The sequence below is a fragment of the Telmatherina bonti genome, assembly GCF_933228915.1.
Source record: "Telmatherina bonti genome assembly, chromosome: 11".
NCBI lineage: Eukaryota > Metazoa > Chordata > Actinopteri > Atheriniformes > Telmatherinidae > Telmatherina > Telmatherina bonti.
The window spans coordinates 3,782,743-3,804,928 of NC_136629.1; the positions used below are offsets into that span (position 1 = coordinate 3,782,743).

Sequence of the window (22,186 nt, forward strand, 5' to 3'; positions counted from 1 at the left end):
AATGCCTCCTCCACCTCCTCGCGGGTGTAATAGCCTCCTCCACCTCCTCGCGGGTGTAAACGCCTCCTCCACCTCCTCGCGGGTGTAAACGCCTCCTCCACCTCCTCGCGGGTGTAAACGCCTCCTCCACCTCCTCGCGGGTGTAAACGCCTCCTCCACCTACTCGCGGGTGTAAACGTCTCCTCCACCTCCTCGCGGGTGTAAACGACTCCTCCACCTCCTCGCCTGTGTAAACGCCTCCTCCACCTCCTCGCGGGTGTAAACGCCTCCACCACCTCCTCGCAGGTGTAAACGCCTCCTCCACCTCCTCGCGGGTGTAAATGACTCCTCCACCTCCTCGCGGGTGTAAACGCCTCCTCCACCTCCTCGCGGGTGTAAACGCCTCCTCCACCTCCTCGCGGGTGTAAACGCCTCCTCCACCTCCTCGCGGGTGTAAACGCCTCCTCCACCTCCTCGCGGGTGTAAACGCCTCCTCCACCTCCTCGCGGGTGTAAACGACTCCTCCACCTCCTCGCGGGTGTAAACGCCTCCTCCACCTCCTCGCGGGTGTAAACGCCTCCTCAACCTCCTCGCGGGTGTAAACGACTCCTCCACCTCCTCGCGGGTGTAAACGCCTCCTCCACCTCCTCGCCGGTGTAAACGCCTCCTCCACCTCCTCGCCGGTGTAAACGACTCCTCCACCTCCTCGCGGGTCTAAACGACTCCTCCACCTCCTTGCGGGTGTAAACGACTCCTCCACCTCCTCGCCGGTGTAAACGCCTCCTCCACCTCCTCGCCGGTGTAAACGCCTCCTCCACCTCCTCGCGGGTGTAAAGGACTCCTCCACCTCCTCGCGGGTGTAAAGGACTCCTCCACCTCCTCGCGGGTGTAAACGACTCCTCCACCTCCTCGCGGGTGTAAAGGACTCCACTTCCTCGCGGGTGTAAACGCCTCCTCCACCTCCTCGCGGGTGTAAAGGACTCCTCCACCTCCTCGCGGGTGTAAAGGACTCCTCCACCTCCTCGCGGGTGTAAAGGACTCCTCCACCTCCTCGCGGGTGTAAACGACTCCTCCACCTCCTCGCGGGTGTAAACGCCACCTCCACCTCCTCGCGGGTGTAAAGGATTCCTCCAACTCCTCGCGGGTGTAAACGCCACCTCCACCTCCTCGCGGGTGTAAACGCCACCTCCACCTCCTCGCGGGTGTAAAGGACTCCACTTCCTTGCGGGTGTAAACGACTCCTCCACCTCCTCGCGGGTGTAAAGGACTCCTCCACCTCCTCGCGGGTGTAAACGCCTCCTCCACCTCCTCGCGGGTGTAAACGCCTCCTCCACCTCCTCGCGGGTCTAAACGACTCCTCCACCTCCTCGCGGGTCTAAACGACTCCTCCACCTCCTCGCGGGTGTAAACGCCTCCTCCACCTCCTCGCGGGTGTAAACGACTCCTCCACCTCCTCGCGGGTGTAAACGACTCCTCCACCTCCTCGCGGGTGTAAAGGACTCCTCCACCTCCTCGCGGGTGTAAAGGACTCCTCCACCTCCTCGCGGGTGTAAACGACTCCTCCACCTCCTCGCGGGTGTAAACGCCTCCTCCACCTCCTCGCGGGTGTAAACGCCTCCTCCACCTCCTCGCGGGTGTAAATGCCTCCTCCACCTCCTCGCGGGTGTAATAGCCTCCTCCACCTCCTCGCGGGTGTAAACGCCTCCTCCACCTCCTCGCGGGTGTAAACGCCTCCTCCACCTCCTCGCGGGTGTAAACGCCTCCTCCACCTACTCGCGGGTGTAAACGTCTCCTCCACCTCCTCGCGGGTGTAAACGACTCCTCCACCTCCTCGCCTGTGTAAACGCCTCCTCCACCTCCTCGCGGGTGTAAACGCCTCCACCACCTCCTCGCAGGTGTAAACGCCTCCTCCACCTCCTCGCGGGTGTAAATGACTCCTCCACCTCCTCGCGGGTGTAAACGCCTCCTCCACCTCCTCGCGGGTGTAAACGCCTCCTCCACCTCCTCGCGGGTGTAAACGCCTCCTCCACCTCCTCGCGGGTGTAAACGCCTCCTCCACCTCCTCGCGGGTGTAAACGCCTCCTCCACCTCCTCGCGGGTGTAAACGACTCCTCCACCTCCTCGCGGGTGTAAACGCCTCCTCCACCTCCTCGCGGGTGTAAACGCCTCCTCAACCTCCTCGCGGGTGTAAACGACTCCTCCACCTCCTCGCGGGTGTAAACGCCTCCTCCACCTCCTCGCCGGTGTAAACGCCTCCTCCACCTCCTCGCCGGTGTAAACGACTCCTCCACCTCCTCGCGGGTCTAAACGACTCCTCCACCTCCTTGCGGGTGTAAACGACTCCTCCACCTCCTCGCCGGTGTAAACGCCTCCTCCACCTCCTCGCCGGTGTAAACGCCTCCTCCACCTCCTCGCGGGTGTAAAGGACTCCTCCACCTCCTCGCGGGTGTAAAGGACTCCTCCACCTCCTCGCGGGTGTAAACGACTCCTCCACCTCCTCGCGGGTGTAAAGGACTCCACTTCCTCGCGGGTGTAAACGCCTCCTCCACCTCCTCGCGGGTGTAAAGGACTCCTCCACCTCCTCGCGGGTGTAAAGGACTCCTCCACCTCCTCGCGGGTGTAAAGGACTCCTCCACCTCCTCGCGGGTGTAAACGACTCCTCCACCTCCTCGCGGGTGTAAACGCCACCTCCACCTCCTCGCGGGTGTAAAGGACTCCTCCAACTCCTCGCGGGTGTAAACGCCACCTCCACCTCCTCGCGGGTGTAAACGCCACCTCCACCTCCTCGCGGGTGTAAAGGACTCCACTTCCTTGCGGGTGTAAACGACTCCTCCACCTCCTCGCGGGTGTAAAGGACTCCTCCACCTCCTCGCGGGTGTAAACGCCTCCTCCACCTCCTCGCGGGTGTAAACGCCTCCTCCACCTCCTCGCGGGTCTAAACGACTCCTCCACCTCCTCGCGGGTCTAAACGACTCCTCCACCTCCTCGCGGGTGTAAACGCCTCCTCCACCTCCTCGCGGGTGTAAACGACTCCTCCACCTCCTCGCGGGTGTAAACGACTCCTCCACCTCCTCGCGGGTGTAAAGGACTCCTCCACCTCCTCGCGGGTGTAAACGCCTCCTCCACCTCCTCGCGGGTGTAAACGACTCCACCACCTCCTCGCGGGTCTAAACGACTCCTCCACCTCCTCGCGGGTCTAAACGACTCCTCCACCTCCTCGCGGGTGTAAACGCCTCCTCCACCTCCTCGCGGGTCTAAACGACTCCTCCACCTCCTCGCGGGTCTAAACGACTCCTCCACCTCCTCGCGGGTCTAAACGACTCCTCCACCTCCTCGCGGGTGTAAACGTCTCCTCCACCTCCTCGCGGGTGTAAACGCCTCCTCCACCTCCTCGCTGGTGTAAACGCCTCCTCCACCTCCTCGCGGGTCTAAACGACTCCTCCACCTCCTCGCGGGTCTAAACGACTCCTCCACCTCCTCGCGGGTGTAAACGTCTCCTCCACCTCCTCGCGGGTGTAAACGCCTCCTCCACCTCCTCGCTGGTGTAAACGCCTCCTCCACCTCCTCGCGGGTGTAAACGCCTCCTCCACCTCCTCGCGGGTGTAAACGACTCCTCCACCTCCTCGCGGGTGTAAACGCCTCCTCCACCTCCTCGCGGGTCTAAACGACTCCTCCACCTCCTCGCGGGTGTAAACGCCTCCTCCACCTCCTCGCGGGTGTAAACGACTCCTCCACCTCCTCGCGGGTGTAAACGACTCCTCCACCTCCTCGCGGGTGTAAAGGACTCCTCCACCTCCTCGCGGGTGTAAACGCCTCCTCCACCTCCTCGCGGGTGTAAACGACTCCACCACCTCCTCGCGGGTCTAAACGACTCCTCCACCTCCTCGCGGGTCTAAACGACTCCTCCACCTCCTCGCGGGTGTAAACGCCTCCTCCACCTCCTCGCGGGTCTAAACGACTCCTCCACCTCCTCGCGGGTCTAAACGACTCCTCCACCTCCTCGCGGGTCTAAACGACTCCTCCACCTCCTCGCGGGTGTAAACGTCTCCTCCACCTCCTCGCGGGTGTAAACGCCTCCTCCACCTCCTCGCTGGTGTAAACGCCTCCTCCACCTCCTCGCGGGTCTAAACGACTCCTCCACCTCCTCGCGGGTCTAAACGACTCCTCCACCTCCTCGCGGGTGTAAACGTCTCCTCCACCTCCTCGCGGGTGTAAACGCCTCCTCCACCTCCTCGCGGGTGTAAACGACTCCTCCACCTCCTCGCGGGTGTAAACGACTCCTCTGCTTTTGCGCACGGACGCACACAAGTACGCACGTTGTCACAGATGTTTACACACGGACCCCCTGAAGCCGTTTTACATCCCACACACAGAAGCTGCACATCGCCGTGACGGGAATTTTATTGGCTTTATGGCAGTGAAGTCAGAACTGGCATCAGAGCTGGTTGACCAGGTCTGGAAGCAGAAACGTATGTGATGGTCAGACCACCTAGGTTGACACTCAGTGGGTATTATTGACTAAGGAAGGAGCATGGATCAATCCAGTTTGTCAGAAATGGGGTCAATCAGAAGGGGAGAGCCTACCGGTGCGTCATGCGCAGTTTTATTGAAAAAGGAAACGTCTAAGATGTTTTTACGAGTGTGATATAAAACAAATACAGAAAACAGCCCGCGGGCGGGCCGCCGACGGTTAAGGGGTTAAGTCTTAGAAGGTTGTCTTGAAACAGTATCTAAAGAATTTTTTTATGTTCAACAGTTAAAGTATTACAGTTTCAAGGACAGGACAGATAAATCAGCAGAAGATGAAAAGTTGTATTCACTGTCTCATATGGGGTTGTAAAATACAAGGCTGAATAGAAAAGGAAATGATGTAGTCTGTGGTAAAATGTTACAGGATCATGGATTGTAAACACCATTCTTTAATTTCAAAGTGTTAAAACAAACAACCACCAATTTCAGAAAAAAAAAAGTCTAAACTTATTGTTTCAAGTATAAAAAATAAAAAACAGTACTCAGTGACTTGGGTGTAACTTGAACGAGATACGTGAGCTTGTGACCTCCAAAATAACGACTTTGTCCCACCTCTGGTAGGAAGTGCAGTATTTGTCATAGGGTCCCATGGCTGCCTCTGCCTAGGGCCCCAAATTTCCTAAATTGATACTAATGCAAGTTTACCAGCAGACGGCACATTTATTATTTGTTTTCATGTTTTTTTTAAACTGCTCATGTCTTTTACTGCTGTTGCTTTATTGTTCTTTGCAATACCCTACTGCAGTGTTTTTCAACCACTGTGTGCTGTGAGATATTGTCAAGTGTGCATGATCTAAAATGATCTAATTTGTGTGCCTGTCTGGTCTTCCACCTGGCAAAGTAATTATAGAGTAGGCTACTCTTCCATACCTGCAGGTGGCAGCAGCAGATAGCTAGGTGCCTTGTGCTTGGACACAAGCCAATTAGAGATGCATGGATGCAGCAGCAGGTGGTGTTGACGGTAGCATTGTGGATAGCGGGACAACAGTGAAAGTGGTGGATACGTTTTTGAAAAGGAAAAATGCTGACTATGAACTGGACCCAGATGAGAGGAGGTCAAAAGTAAGCAAAGACAGTGACATGTAGCAAAGTGTCTCGCGTAAGGCAATACAGCGAAAGCTATCTTTCATTTATCGGAGATGCAATGGCACTGAATCTGTTTAGTATCAAATCAAACTTCATTTCTCCAGCACTTTTTGTTTCAGAGGCAACCCAAAATGATTTTACATGATGAACCACAAGTGGATATAAGTAATGCAAAAATTGATAATGTAACATTTTTAAAAAATTAAAAAGTCTCAACTTTTTTTTCACCCAGCACCAACATGACTCTCTAACCACTGTCTCTTTAACTGAGTGTAGATTAAAAAAAACAAATAAGCAGAATAAAATATGAAGTTATTTACAAAACCATCTGACTTGTTACTGATATAAGGAAACAATATGTTTGGGATCCAACCACAGCAGGAGCCAGTCCTCCTCCATCCCAGGGGCCGCCAACACGGCAACAGCCCCCAGACCAAGCAAGTAGGTCCCCAAGCAGTTAAAAGTCTCAAGAAATGATAAGAACAAATAGGAGCAGTAATACATATAAAGTACTTCATAAAAACAATGTTAAAAGACAAAGATTTAAAATGAATGAATTAATAAATAAGAATGAAAAAATGAGTAAATACTACGATCCAATAAAAATTCAGTTAAGAGCTAAGCTGAAAAGGTGGGTCTTGAGCATCTTTAGTGGTGAGGACACGAGTGTCATGTGGTTCAGGTTGGCCCCTCCCCGGTGGTGGTGGTGGTGGTGGCGGCGGCGGCGGCGGTAGCGGTGGCGGTGGCGGTGGCGGCGGCGGCGGTGGCTGCCCTCTGTACTCCTCCTGGCTCGGTTTTACTCTCAGGGTGGTGAGTAGAAACAGGAACTTGGAATGAAAAACTAATTTAGTGGTTTTACTAACTGTGTTTTCTGTTTTTATAGATCCACCTGCTGCTTTTTTCTTAGCATAGTTTTATTGTAGCGTTTCTTATCAGTTTTATTTGCTTCTTTTGCTTTAGTTAAGTTTGTAATTTGACTTAGTTTCCTTTTGTTTGAATTGTTTCCTTTAGGCAGCTGGGAACCATTAGGTGGAGGGGCTAGGCACTCATGGTTGGGGGCCCGCACGTTTGGTTTGTTTTGATGCACTGGGCACATGAGGGCTCCACAGTTATAGTTTGCAGTGAGGTGTTTGTGTTTATAAGGTAAGAGGTGGCACCACACCGGGGCACCTCTGTAGGATGCTCTCCACTGGTGGTCCCAGATGTCCTGGTTTCTTTAGTTCATATAGTTTTTTGGTTACCACTACTTCCAGATGTCCTGGTTTCTTTAGTTCATATAGTTTTTTGGTTACCACTACTTCCAGATGTCCTGGTTTCTTTAGTTCATATAGTTTTTTGGTTACCACTACTTCCAGATGTCCTGGTTTCTTTAGTTCATATAGTTTTTTGGTTACCACTACTTCCAGATGTCCTGGTTTCTTTAGTTCATATAGTTTTTTGGTTACCACTACTTCCAGATGTCCTGGTTTCTTTAGTTCATATAGTTTTTTGGTTACCACTACTTCCAGATGTCCTGGTTTCTTTAGTTCATATAGTTTTTTGGTTACCACTACTTAACAATGGTTTTATAACCAACTAATCTTAGTCTGAAATTTTTGTATTAAATAAACTGCCTCACATGTCTCTTATTCAGCAGGAGCGACCCTGCATTTATTTCCTGGAACCCGAAGCCGCAGTGTTGTCTGGCATAAGTGTTGAATAAGTTAACTTTCTCATTTTACCTCTTTGTTGTTCAGTTATTTTTGGTGAGGCCTTACCACTCTGTCACGCATCTTTCTACAAACATCAACAGTCACTCTTGTGAGTGTCTGTGCAGACTATGTAGGCTACTCAACATAATGCTTATATTGTTAATAAAAACCTTTTTTCACATTTTCAGCTAGTGGTGTGCCACGGTATTTTTGCAATAAAAGAAATGTGCTTTGGCACATCTGTCTATTTGATGTCATTTCCCTTTCGGCTTAGCCCTTTGAAGAGGTTGCTACTGGAAGTCATCGCTGGTGACTTGATGCGTTACACAGCAGATGCCCTTCCTGGGCAACCTATCCAGGCTTCAGAGAACAATCCTTCTCAAAGCTGCATAGGGGAGCAGAGCTTAAACCGCTGACCATCCGGTCACAAGACAAATGACTCTACCACCTGAGCCACTGCCACCACGGTATTTGATAAATAATACATTTACAAAACTTATTTTCAAAGAAAGTAAGTATTTGCATGTTTACCTTCTTGAATGAAATTCTTCACAAAAGTTTTACCATGTGATCTTTATCATGTTGCTTTGTATTTAATGTTGAAACATTTATTTAAAAAAAAAAAAAAAAAAAAATTAAGATCATTGGGTGGTTTCTACCGTTACCGTGTCACGTGTTGTCCCTCCCAGAAAATACAAAAATGGTCAAAGAGGTGGAGCTGAGAAGGGGGCTGTGAGCATGGGGGTGGATGATTGACATCTAGTGAACTCTGACCTGCCTGTAGCTAAGAACTATTTAAATCTGCGCTTACCAGGAGCTAACCAGCTAATGGGGGGGGGGGGGTGTAAGCGGGTTAAAGCTAAATCACGCTGTTAACTGGCTAAAACTGCAGTTCTACATTTCCCCCTTCTTGAAGCGGGATATCAGGTACCTGTCAATCAAAAGGACACCCCCTGAATTATGCCAAATTTCGAGATGAAATTATTTCTAAACAGATGAGTTCGAAAAAAATTTACCCCCCTCCTCCTGGTGACATTGTAATATAAATCTGGGTGTGGTAGCTGTGGTAACTAAAATTATTTATGAACTGTACCAGTGGGAGCATGTAGATGTCCACCAAAAGTAGCCCCCAGATTGAATCATAGGACTCTGAATTAGAAAGTAGTACCTGAATTTCACACACTGATTCTGTTCAAAATAAATGTTCTCAATCCTGATTCAAAACTGACCCAAAAACCAGCAAGTCTTTGTTTCATTATTTTCTATGCAGTTTCCATTTTGGGGACTGGATGAGTGTGATCTTTATGTCTGCAGTGGTAAAACTTTTTTCTTTGCGTGAAGATCTAAAGAAATCTGAATGAGCTCAGAGTAGAAGATAAGTAGAAACGGGGCAAAGGTCTACAGGTGTTTTCACTTGCTTTTATTTTAAGTTAATGATGATCACCAACCATGTCCTGTAAAGCCACATGCATCTGAAAGGGGGCGTGGTCTTAAATTGACAACATAAGGGTGTGGCTCCACACCGGCCAATCGACTTACAGAGTGGATGCACAATCTAACAGTTACAGTGTGATAGATGGAGGCTCTGTAACCATGGCAACGGCATGAGGGTTTATATTGAGGTTAATTGGCGCATACGAAGGATCTCTGAGCAGCTTCTTCTCTGTGGCAGCAGCATGATCACAATCTGGTGCAGAAAACAAAACAGAAAAAAAGAAACATTCATTTTTGTACCTGTCTGGGTGAATACTCAATTCTGATTGGCTGCTGGGTGTCGGTTAAAAAGTGAGATCGGACACCTTTAAAAAAAAAAAAAAAAAAAAAGAAAAATCCCGTCTAATAGTTCGAAGGCATTGCACCGGCTCAAACGCCAGTTGGTAACCGCAGCAACAGAAATGTTAGTGACAAACGGCAGAACAGAGAGCAGGAAAAATATGTGGATCGGATGAAAAATTACCAGAGTAGAAAAGGAAGAAAGGAAAAGTCTCAAATCCCTCCCCATCTCAATGCTGTATTATTTCGATGTCCTACCGAGATCGTTAGTTGAAATCCGTAACTGCAGACTCGGTACAGAGCGACTCTGACCGTCACCCTGCAGCGGTGAAGCGGACCATGCGTGTGTTTATCTGCATCAATGCTCCAGCGGCTACGCTAGTTTCGCAGCCATCTTCTAAAAACTACAATAAAATTATTGGATACACACAAAAAAATTGCAGGAACAATATTTATGACTTAAAGCTGGGGTAGGTAAGGTTGGGGAGCTAGCAAGAAAGTGGCACCATGTCTTACCTCCTCCCCCTCTGGTTTTGCTCCTTACATGATCCAAGGCTGTTTTCTTACCTCCGCCAAGCAGGTTATGTTTTTACTGCTGTTTATCTGTTTGTGTTCAAGATAACTCAAAAGTTATGGACGGATTTTAATTAATTTTCAGGAGTTGTTGGAAATGTGAAAAGGAAGAACACCTTTAATTTTGGTGGTGATCCGGATCACCGTTTGGATCCAGGAAGTTTTTAAAGGTTTACGCTCTAAGTGTTTTTCTACTTCGCAGCTTTTCCCACCAACGATTTTCTCTTTCTCGGCTGTTTAGCAGGAGGAGACAAATAAACCGAGCCGGGTCGGGAAATCCTTCCTGCATTTTCTCAGCCATGTTTGCCTTCCGAGTTTCTTCTTCACTACTTTGTATTTTCATCCTAACATGCTGTTTATATGCAGGGTGTGGCTATCAGGTATGCGCTGCTGGAGGGGGAGGAGGGGAGCCGGGAGAAGAAGCTTATGAGATATAAGAAATGAACAACTCCATTTGGGTCGGAACGTTTGGATTGGTCAGAGTTTTTACAGATTTACAGTAAACTGAGGGGTCTAACTATATTTCTTATTGTTCATGATTACAGAATGTATAGACTACTATCAGGACGAGGAACCGCTTCACCCAGAGTAAAAGAAAAAAAAAAAACGTCTTTAAGCAAGATTACCTACCCCAGGTTTACAAAGGTTCATGCTGCATGTAGTTTTATCCACAGCCAAATTTTTCTTATGTTGTTATAGAAACAAACCATCGCACGTCCTCCCTGATTTCCTTGATATCGTGAAAAAATATGCATTTTCAGGCAGATAATCACCATATTTTCATTGGAATCTGTTAAGAGGAGGGGAACGGCACTTCCATTCAACACTTACCTTTCAGGCTCGACCACCTGACGGCTCGCCGTGCGCATACACTTGCTCACAATTATACACACTGAGATCCCTGGACCACACAGTCACACACATCCTGCAACGCTGTCATATTTCATCATCATCGGTGATTTGTTGTAATAGTATCTGCTGCCAAACGAGCTGCAGGCGCTGCCAAAGCCTGTTACCTTGGCAACGCCACAACAAGAGACGTTAAATAGTCTGCTCAGCTGCTCCTTGTGAAAAACATGATTTTAACAGTAAAATCAACATCATTAATTGATCTTATATAATTTCCTTCGCGAGTGACCATGGTATAAGTGGGATAATGTCCTCCGAAGTGACCATTATCAGAAATTAATAGACGACGCGAAGGCGTTAACTGTCCTTATTTATTTGCGACTTACTTTTTAATCACATTTTCAAATCTGTATGATTTCAAACAGTTTTATTTAAACTGGTTTAATTTTTGTGTCCCTTAAGTTTTGCTCTGTGAGGCACTTTGGGTTGGATTGTTTTCTGAATTAATGACTGAAGGTGGTGACAGATGGTATAGTTGTTTTTGTTTATTAGACATGTGTTTAGACATGTATACATGTGTTTAACCGGCGTGTTAAATTAGTAGGAGGACATGGGGTTGGGGAAGTGGCATTTGAGGATTGAGAGGGTAACCCTTTGTTAACCTTGAGAACATAAATACAGCTGATTCCATCACTCATAAATGTATTTCTGTAGCTTCTCACCTATTGTGCAGATTGTTCACTCTGTTCTCCTGCTTGAGTTTTTGGTAAGTCAGTCTGCAGAGGAAAGAGAAAAGAGCTCAAATCATCATCATCATTATCATGATCATCATAATAACAACAGGGGAATCACACTCCTCAGCCTCCCTGGTAAGGTCTATTCAGGGGTCCCTGTACGACAGGTGTCAGAGCTCGGTCCGCTTTGCTGGCATTGAGTTGGACTTGTTTCCAATGATGTCTGGACTCCGCCAAGGCTGCCCTTTATCACCGATTCTGTTCATAACTTATATGGACAGAATTTCTAGGTGCAGCCGAGGTGTGAAAGGATCTGGCTTGGTGGCCTCAGGATTGGGTCTCTGCTTTGTGCGGATGATGTGGTCCTGTTGGCTTCATCTGGTCGTGATATCCAGCTCTCGCTTCAGTGATTCGCAGCTTAGTGTGAAGCAGCTGGTCAAGATGCCTCCTTGATGCCTTCCTGGTGTTCCGGGCACGTTCACTGGGAGGAACCCGAATAAGCGGTAGAAGATGTGAGAGCTGTAGATCACGGACAGATGAAACCAACAGGACCTCGCCATCCGCAAAAAGCAGAGACCCAATCCTCAGGCCACCAAACCAGATCCTCTCACACCTCGGCTGCACCTAGAAATTCTGTCAGGACAGGACAATCCAGCACCTCACAGCAGGGTGGAAGATACTGGCAGGCAAAGAATACATGGAGCGCCATAACCAAGTATAGGAACATCTGTGCAGAATATGGACTGGAGACCCCTCAGTCCCAGTGGGAAACTCCCCCCAAGGTGGTGGAGAAGGAGAGGACTAAGGTCCTTTGGGACTTCCAGATCCAGACAGATAAAATGGTGGTGGCCAACCAAGCGGACATAGTGATCATGGATAAGCAGCAGAGGAAAGCCGTAGTGATCGATGGATCCATCCCCAATGATGGAAATATCAGGAGAAAGGAGAAACTGGACAAGTACCAAGGCCTCAAGGAAGACCTGGAGAAGGCCTGGAGGGTGGAAGCAACAGTAGTACCCATAGTGATGGGAGCACTGGGGGCCGTGTCCCCCACACTGGAGAAGTGTCTCCAACAGATACCTGGAGAAACATCAGACATCTCCGTCCAGAAAAGATCAGTCCTAGGAACAGCTGAGATACTGCGTAGGACCCTCAAGTTCCCAAGACTCTGTTAGAGAACCCGAGCTTGAGAAATGAACAGTCACCCGCTCTACCCTGGGAGATGGGAGGGGTGGGTGAGAGAGTTTTTTTTTTTTTTTCATATATAGATATAGATATAGATATATATAAAACTGCACTCATACTGTGTGACATCACTCACCCCGCTAACCAATCCACTGGCCAGCACTGCATTCTCCACTCCCTCCACTGTTGCCTGGGCAACTTCATTGGCCCCAGAAACTGCAGTGTCGGCAACAACATTTGCCTGTTCAGTCGACTTCTGAGCAACTGAAAAACAAAAAATATTTCATATGACATCACAAGAGTTTTTTCTCCTTATTTCACAACTGTGTTGTTACTTTTAATAGCTCCAGCTGTTCAGCTTCCTGTTGACACAAATATCTAGCCAGCCAATCACATGGAAGCATGAAGACACATGGCTTGCAGAAGTTCAAAGTGAGCATCAGGATGAGGATCAAAGGAGATTTAAGTGACTCTGAACATAAGATGGTGGTTGGTTTAAATATATTTACTGGGATCTTTACACACAACCATTTCTAAGGTTTCCAGAAAAGGTCTGGAGAAGAGAAAATATCCAGCGAACAGCAGTGGTCTGGCCCAGAATGGCTTGTTGATGTCAGAGGTTGGAGGAGAATGGACAGACTGGTTGGAAGTGATAGAAAAACAACAGGAATGTTGCAGTGTGGTGGAGATTTGGACCAAAATGCACGTTAGACAAAGCAGGAGGCATGTGGGATGCAGGTAAGAATGTTCAATTCACAGAGAGTCAATCACAGGAATGACTCCAAAGACAACTGCAGTGGGAAGAACTAAACAATGCACTGGCAAAGGGGAACTAAAACCAAGTAGTATACAGAGAGCTCAACAAGACACAGGTGGAATGAATGAGCTGAAATGAAACTTTCATTTTTGTTTGTGATTAAATTACAAACATCCTCTGGCTGACAGCTCATCCTGTCAAGCTGACGTTAACTTCAGTGGAAAATAATCCTTGTTAGACACATATACAGTCGTCCTCATATGTATTCATACCCTCCCATTAAAGAAAGAGAAAAACTGCTGCCTGGGAAATAAGATGAAACTGACTAAAGTCATAGTAAATACAAGTTTTATGAAAATAATTACATTATTATCTATTGCTGGTATAAAAGAAAGATTTTCTTAAAAAGCAAAGGATAATTTTGATTAAATAACATGTTACATCACTCATAAACTAGTATTTTTATTTTAAAAATCCTTTAATGTTTCTGCTCCAGTCAGGTGTTTTCTGTTCCTCCCAGTCAGACTTCTGAACCTGTTGGCAGGTATTTCAGAAAAATGGAATGATTTGTTTGTTTTTTCTTTAACTCGTTAAATGACAGTGTCTTTTATCACTGGATTGTAATTTAGCACATGTTTAATTATTGTTCCTTTTTCCAGTCTCCAGTTATCTGAGTGACTGGAATAAATTCAGCCTATTCTTTAATGAAAGGAGACGAAGACGTCTGAGGACGACTGGAATGAAATCCATTGTGGTTATTGGACACAATGTCCTCCCAGCTCGTCTGCTGGGACAAATATGTGTGTGTTTACACATAAAAATAAATAAAGAAACGGTCTGGCTGGTGTGGTACCGACACCGGCGCTCTGCTGCTCTTTCTTTTCTATCAGGAGCGCAGTGAATTCTGGGATTGGAGAGGATAGGGTACATCTCTTGTGTCCTTCGTTTTAAGATAATCTGGAGCCAAACGAAGGGTGGACTGGAAGGAGCCTCTGAATTGAGACAGCACTTGGTGCGCCACTATGACACATGCAGCCGACAAATCCCCACTTGGAAGCGTGCAGATCCTGAATGGAGAAACACCTGTTGTGTGCAGAGGATGTAAAACAATTCGTAGCCTATGTAGTGTGCGCACTAGGAGGTGTGCAGACCCTGAATTGAGACACAGCCTCGGTGTACCAACGAGCAGGAAAACACAATGCCGGAAACTACAAAATAAAACAGAAACAAAAACTGTTGACAAGAACTTTTGCCAATTTCCCCGTCATCTGCCCTCTATCGACAGATGTACGGGCACCCATCTTATATCCTACCTGACCTGTTAGCTCACTGCAGCCAGCGAAAGACAATCTTATGATGACTCTGGTTTTGTCCCTTGCTTTCTTTTAATCTTGCATTTCTTTGCTGAATCAGCGATGGTGCACATTCAAAACAGCCAGTGTGTTTTCTAGTGTGAAGCAAAACTTGGCTGCAACGGATGTAAAAGTTCTGCATTGTGGTTTCTCAAACTTGGAACCCTGCTGGGCAGCAGCAGCTTGAGAAATGTTCATGATGGATGTCATGTTGTGACCGAAGAAGTTCTGAACGTGGAGTGTTAAGGTCAGAAAGTTGCGTATTGTATCTTAAAGGCTGTTCTGAAGGGAAAAAGGGGTTCAAGCCAGTACTAGAAGGTGCATCTGATGGAGATCTCAGTCACTAATAACCAAGAACTAAGAACTAGATGTTGAAGCAGATAAACTTTTAGAAACAAACTTAAGAAATAAATAAATAAATAATAAAAACAATAAAAGAACTTGGCAGCACACAGTGTATGTCCTCCACTTGGGTATTAGCTTTTTGTTTACCTGTGTTGACACTGGTCACCACTCCCTCCATTGTCTTGTTTCCTGAAAAAAAATCAACAAATCTGGCATGAATCAGTCTCCAGAATAAAATTGGAAACTGTGCTTTAAACCCAAAATTAAAACAACAAAAACAAAAGACACACACACACACAAATAGATTCATTCATTCATTCACTCATTATAATAACCACTTAATCCAATGAAGGGTCGCGGGGAAGCTGGAGCCTCAAGCAGAAAAAATGTAAAACAAACTGACTAAATGTTGAACAAACTGACTAAAAAGCTGCATTTCCGTTTAAATAAAGACATCAGGGTTCATTGTGAAAGATAAACTTGCTTGCATACTCAGCTCTGAATTATTGATTTAAGTGAGGTTCAACTGCTGGCACAAAGCCTGGCCTGAACCCCATACACCAGGTTATATGTGGGATCAGAAAGACTTGCTTAATTCCTGTTTTCTGGACATCAGAAGCTTCAGCCTCCTCCTCTTGTTCCGTCCAGATCAAGACTCTGTGGGCATCGTGTTGGCGTGACATGTGATGGTCCAGACAGAATAGACTCTTTGTCTGGGTGAGTCTGTGATTCACCGTCAGCTGAATCACTCTGAAGCTCAGAGACTCTGTGACCACCCACCCATTTCCAGGCTGCAGCCAGGAACTGAGTTGAGAGCTGGAAGTCTACTGCTCAGGAAATCAATTTCAGGCCGGAAGCCTTCACAGATATGATGCATTTTTGATGAGGCTGTGGGCTTATTCTCCTTTCTTGACCTCTTCATAATTTTTTTTATTCTTCCTGTAAATAGTCTTGTTCTGACCTCGAGCAAATGTCAGAAGTCTGTAAGAGATGCTGATCAGACAGATGATGGATCGTTTTGATGCATATTTCATTTAACTTTTAGTTAACAAGGAAAATGTACTCACTAAGATTAAAATCTCTTTTTCCTATCTTTTCATGAGTTTCATAGCCCAGACAGCAGCAGCATGAGAGAAATTTCAACCACTAACAACATAGCAAAGTCATCCACCTATCATTAGCAACACAGATATAAAAGATGGATTCCAAACACTATCAAGACTAAAACAAAGTACCAGAGATCTAAAGGATGTTAGGACTAATCCCTGATGTTTCAGCATGTTGGCTAGGTTGTGTCACTGTTTTGATGTTCTGCTGTGGGTTTGTGTGTTTTTGTCATTTTTAGTTCTGGTTTCCTGTTTTATTGTGTAGTCTGCCTCCCTTGTGCTTTCCTTATTACTTCCCACTTCCTGTTCATTAGTTCACCTGGTTTCCTTTTTCTCATTCTCTCTGCCTGTGTCTACTTGGTGTTCTTCTGTTTATATATGCCACTGGGTTTCAGTTCACCGTTGCCAGTTAATTATAATCATTCCTGTCATCCTTCTGCTGATTTAAACATAATTTCCTGCATGCCATGTACCTCCAGCCATCTTTAGCCTGTATTTGGGTTATGCATCACATTCCACACATGACAAGTTGGAGATGTCACATTTGGTGGGATGAGGTGGTTTAGATGGGTAGGTGTTCTGTCCTTTCATTACAATACACCCTCATGTGACAAGAGGCTCGAATGACTTCTGTCCTCTTCAGCCAGTGACTGCTTCTCCCAAGGGGCTGTCAGCTCAATGGTGAAGACAAGGTTTAGACCAAATGACAAGGTCTCGCTGTAGGTGCAATTCGCTCACTGCAATTTCGGTAGGAAAAGAGAAGCCTCTAATCTAGTCACCCCCGTTTCCAATTCCAGACTGTGTCAAGAGGGCAGGAGAGTTGGTCTGCTGATTTTCACCCTTCTTGACTGAAGGTGAAGGTTTCAGAGCATTCAAGGCCAAACACTTGATAATGCCTCCAGGTGTCTCTTCTTTGAGCTAGGTTGGTCTTACAACTAGGATAAGGTTTAGGGGAAGCACTGGCTGGATCCTCTCAAAACCAAAAGTGCTTTGGTAGCCTTGAATCTGGCCACATTTAATGCATCCACATAGAATGCAGATATGTTCCAGAACTTTCTCAGCATGGGGAATTTTCTCACTTTTCTTCAGTATTTAATCAAGAAGCCATAAACATTGATTAGATATTATAGATATTAGACACTCATGTTCCAACATAAGAGTGTCCATATGTACACCTGGCATCAGGATTCCCTGGGCCGCAGTTCCATGATCGATTTTGTAGTCGTGTCGTCGGACCTGCGGCCACATGCCTTGGACATTCGGGTGAAGAGGGGGGCGGAGCTTCAACTGATCACCACCTGGTGGTGAGTTGGCTCAGATGGTGGGGGAGGAAGCCGGTCAGATCTGGCAGGCCCAAACGTGTTGTGAGGGTCTGCTGGGAACGTCTGGCTGAGTCCCCCGTCAGAGCGAGCTTCAACTCCCACCTTCAGCAGAGCTTCAACCATGTCCCGAGTGAGGCGGGGGACATTGAGTCTGAATGGACTGTGTTCCGTGCCTCTATTGCTGAGGCGGCCGGCCGGAGCTGTGGCTGTAAGGTCGTTGGTGCCTGTCGTGGCGGTAATCCCAGGACTCGTTGGTGGACACCAGCAGTGAGGGATGCCATCAAGCTGAAGAAGGAGTCCTATCGAGCCTTCTTGGCCTGTGGGACTCTGGAGGCAGCTGATGGGTACTGACAGGCTAAGCGGCATGCGGCTTCGACTGTTGCCGAGGCAAAAACTCGGGCATGGGAGGAGTTCGGCGAAGCCATGGAGAAAGACTTCCGGACGGCTTCAAGGAGATTCTGGTCCACCATCCGGCGGCTCAGGAGGGGGAAGCAGTGCTCCATCAATACTGTGTACAGTGGAGATGGGGAGCTGCTGACCTCAACTCGGGACGTTGTGGGTCGGTGGAAGGAATACTTCGAAGACCTCCTCAATCCTACCAACACGTCTTCCCATGAGGGAGCAGAGCTGGTGGACTCAGGGGTGGACTCTCCTATCTCTGGGGCTGAAGTCGCTGAGGTGGTCAAAAAGCTCCTTGGCGGCAAGGCCCCGGGGGTGGATGAGATCCGCCCGGAGTTCCTTAAGGCTCTGGATGCTGTGGGGCTGTCCTGGCTGACACGCCTCTGCAGCATCGCGTGGACATCGGGGACAGTGCTGCTGGACTGGCAGACTGGGGTGGTGGTCCCCCTTTTTAAGAAGGGGGACCGGAGGGTGTGTTCCAATTACAGGGGAATCACACTCCTCAGCCTCCCTGGTAAGGTCTATTCAGGGGTCCTGGAGAGGAGGGTCCGCCGGATAGTCGAATCCCGGATTGAGGAGGAGCAGTGTGGTTTTCGTCCTGGTCGCGGAACAGTGGACCAGCTCTATACCATCTTTGGGGTCCTGGAGGGGGCATGGGAGTTTGCCCAACCAGTCTACATGTGCTTTGTGGACCTGGAGAAGGCGTTCGACCGTGTCCCTCGGGGGGCTCCTGTTGGGGGTACTCTGGGAGTATGGGGTACCGGACCCCCTTGTACGAGCTGTCCGGTCCCTGTACGACAAGTGTCAGAGCTTGGTTCGCATTGCCGGTAGTAAGTCGGATTAGTTTCCGGTGAGGGTTGGACTCCACCAAGGCTGCCCTTTATCACCGATTCTGTTCATAACTTATATGGACAGAATTTCTAGGCGCAGCCGAGGCGACCACCAAGCCTCAGGATTGGGTCCCTGCTTTTTGCAGATGACGTGGTCCTGTTGGCTTCATCTGGTCGTGATCTCCAGCTCTCACTTGAGCGATTCGCGGCCGAGTGTGAAGCGGCCGGGATGAGAATCAGCACCTCAAAATCTGAGACCATGGTCCTCAGCCGGAATAGGGTGGATTGTCCTCTCCAGGTCGGGAGTCAGGTCCTGCCTCAAGTGGAGGAGTTTAAATATCTCGGGGTCTTGTTCACGAGTGAGGGAAGGATGGAGCGTGAGATGGACAGACGGATCGGTGCGGCGTCTGCAGTAATGCGGACTCTGCGCCGGTCTGTCGTGGTGAAGAAGGAGCTGAGCCAGAAGGTGAAGCTCTCGATTTACCAGTCGATCTACGTTCCTACCCTCACCTATGGTCATGAGCTGTGGGTCGTGACCGAAAGAAAGAGATCTCGTGTACAGGTGGCTGAAATGGGTTTCCTCCGCAGGGTGGCCGGGCTCTCCCTTAGAGATAGGGTGAGGAGCTCGGTCATCCGGGAGGAGATCAGAGTAGAGCCGCTGCTCCTCCGCATCGAGAGGAACCAGTTGAGGTGGCTCGGGCATCTGGTCAGGATGCCTCCTGGACCTCCCTGGTGAGGTGTTCCAGGCACGTCCCTCTGGGAGGAGACCCCGGGGAAGACCCAGGACACACTGGAGGGATTATATCTCTCGGCTGGCCTGGGAACGCCTCGGGATCCCCCCGCAGAGTTGGCAAATGTGGCTGGGGAGAGGGAAGTCTGGGCTTCCCTGCTTAGACTGCTGCCCCCGCGACCCGACCCCGGATAAGAGGCAGAAGATGAAGATGATGAAGATATTGTATGATTTACAAAGTAAAAAAACACAGTTCTGAGATTCTCAGATTGAACTCTCTTTAGTCCCTGGTTTGGTTTATAAGATTGATAGTAGCTTCACTTCAGTCTGTTCTTTAATCTCTAAATGGCTGTTTGACCCTGGTTTTGACAGATGGTTTGGTTGACTTCATTACTTCTGCTTTGTTTTGTTTTCTTTACACATTTGGTTCAGGTGGTGCTGTAAACTGTGGTTCTCTCTATTCACAGCATCTATCAGCACCTGATGGGACAGGTGGGGAAACAACTAAAGGCTCAGAGCATGTGACATCGCTTACAGCCTTTGTGTGGGTTGTAATTGTTGGCAAAGAATAAAGGTGAGTTTTATAACAGTAAAAAATGTTTGTGTTGCTCTTCATCTCTCAGGCAGGATATTTTCATATTTCTTTAATAAAAACTGCCATATAATAGTTATCCTTATCTATTTAGACGGCATATAGTTAGACGTTTGAAGGATTATATCAGGGTTTTTAGCTCACTGCTTATCTGATTAGATTCATTCTTAGCCCTTTAACCAGCAGCTGTTCTTAGAGGAAGGTTGTAACATCATCTTCATCAGTCAGGTTCATTTCTTTGGAACATGAAGTGAGTGAATATTAAAAGAATCCGAGGAGATGTTCATGTTCAGTAGCTGCTGTTTGCTTAAAGCGATTTATTGAATATGAACTTGAAAAGAACCAGAACAGAGCCCTGAAGAACCTCATGGGTAACAATCTAAACCAAAAACAGCTGTTGCTCTGTAACAACTAGATATTCAATGCTAATAAACATAATGAAATTGCAATTAATTTGGAGGTGAAATATTGACAATTTTATGTCTATGCACACCAAGTATGATGGAAAATAAATTGTAAATGTTCTAAAACTAATTTAAAAGATGGCAAAAACACATATTGATGAGTGCAAGCAACAAAGAAAAGAAAAGGGAAAAAGAGGATCATGGGTGCATACTATTGTAGAAGAGGTCGAAGAACATGGGGAGTTTAACTGTTTATTCCAGGGGCTGAAGCTGCATCGTGACTGCTTCAGGCCAGACTTGCGCCATGAAAAGCACCCCCGCCGAGGCTTTTGACAGCATGCTCAACATGCTTTGCTTTTAACTAAAATGGCAGATTTAAATTTTTCATCTGAGGCAATGCTGTAGTTTACTGGTCTACGCACGTAATCAGTTTCTCCTCATGCTTTTTGTCTTCCACTCATCACTCCTTCAGTCCCTCCCTCCATTCATCCCACTTAGACATGAAACTTCACACATCCTCGTGTCATCCATTGTTCATTTTACACCTCCAGAGCTACGTCTCAGAGTGCAGGTTGAATTTTCACCCTTTCATCCATTACTTTACCTCCTTTTGTCTCTCCATCCTTCCATCCATCCTTAATCTCAATAACTGCTATAAATCTTTATACTCTGATTACTTCCCGCATCTCATCCTAGCTTCTTGTTTTTACTACCTCCATCCTTCAGCTATTTGCCTTTGAATTTCTTTCATTCCCCACTCATTCTTCCTATTAAATCACCAGAATTTTGCATTCAGCTTGTAAATCTTCTTGTCTTTCCTTCCTGATCTTTCATCTCATATAACTGGACGACAGGATCAGTCAAATAAAAGCTTTTTCATCCGTTTGTTTTCTTTCCAAACATTCCAGCTTCCCCCCTTTATAGATGTAATCATAATTCATTCCTAATTATCAACTCCATTCTTTTACTATTTTAGGCCATTTCCTGTCATCTGTCTCTCACCCTTTTCTCTCTCTCCCCTACTCTCTGACTGTATGGTGTCAAATTACACCCACCCTCCACCCATCCTGTCTTTTTCCTTGGATGTGCATGATGATAATCAAACTATTTAGACTCTTTATTTACATTTACTCCTTAGTCATGAACTATCCTTGTGAATACTTTCTACATCTTTATATCCTCTCTGTTTTCTTTAAGTTGAACTTTTTGCTAACAGATTATTTTCATCAGTTGGACTTTAACATCCATCCTCTCACCAACATAGAAGACCCCCTCCTTGGTCTTGGTGGCAGCCTCCTCCACTCCAGCCTTCGTCTTCTCGGCAGCAGCCACCACTCCATCCTTTGCCATGGAGAATCCCTTCTTAAAAGCGTCCATGATGCTTTTTATCCCTTCTTATCTTTGTCTTTCGTTGTCTTCTCTTTTTTTTCTAGTTCACTTATTTTCTTTTTGCTCTTCTGACTGTCCCTTTGCTCCGTCTCCTCTGGCGTCTACTCTTTTCTCTGCCAGCGATCTGTTCTTCCTGCTAATGAATGAGGAGAGAAGGGGTGGAGAGAGGGCACGTGAGGGATGAAGAGAAAGAGAGAAACATTGTAGAAGCAACTTGGGACCTTTGTTGTTTAGCAGCACAAACAAAACTGAGCAAAGTGGTGTTGAGAGATAAATTCTAACGAGGAAGACTCACAGGAAGTGAAATATAAATTTATAATCCTCTTTTTACAAACGAGAAGGCACCGTTTAGGCGGCTATTGGCTTCATAAAGTGGTTTAAAAACACAGTATTAGCTAAATAAAAAATTAAGAATTGAGCAGCCTTATAAATGCACTATGCCAGCAAAAATAATGACTTTCATAATTGTATATTATACAATTAATATACAATTATTTGCATAATAATTGCAGCGTTAATTAGAAACACGATCTTTAGCATAGTTAGCATTATTTCATCTT

General features: G+C 47.2%; 1 protein-coding gene across 2 annotated transcripts; it reads right to left on the minus strand.

Annotated features, from left to right (window-relative positions):
- Positions 1–8,771: 8,771 nt before the first annotated feature.
- On the minus strand, positions 8,772–21,725 carry LOC306762767 (uncharacterized protein). 2 transcript variants are annotated; one of them, XM_079249371.1, is made up of 5 exons: positions 21,494–21,725; positions 15,002–15,043; positions 12,537–12,664; positions 11,204–11,257; positions 8,772–8,973 (listed from the first exon to the last, which is right to left on the minus strand). In XM_079249371.1, exons 1-4 carry the CDS (start codon positions 21,612–21,614, stop codon positions 11,204–11,206), a joined length of 345 nt encoding a protein of 114 aa, XP_079105497.1. In that variant the 5' UTR covers positions 21,615–21,725; the 3' UTR covers positions 8,772–8,973. The 2 variants fall into 2 exon arrangements, with proteins under 2 accessions (XP_079105497.1, XP_079105498.1); XM_079249372.1 differs by lacking the exon at positions 8,772–8,973 and having other exon boundaries at positions 11,160–11,257.
- Between the last annotated feature and the right edge of the window lie 461 nt (positions 21,726–22,186).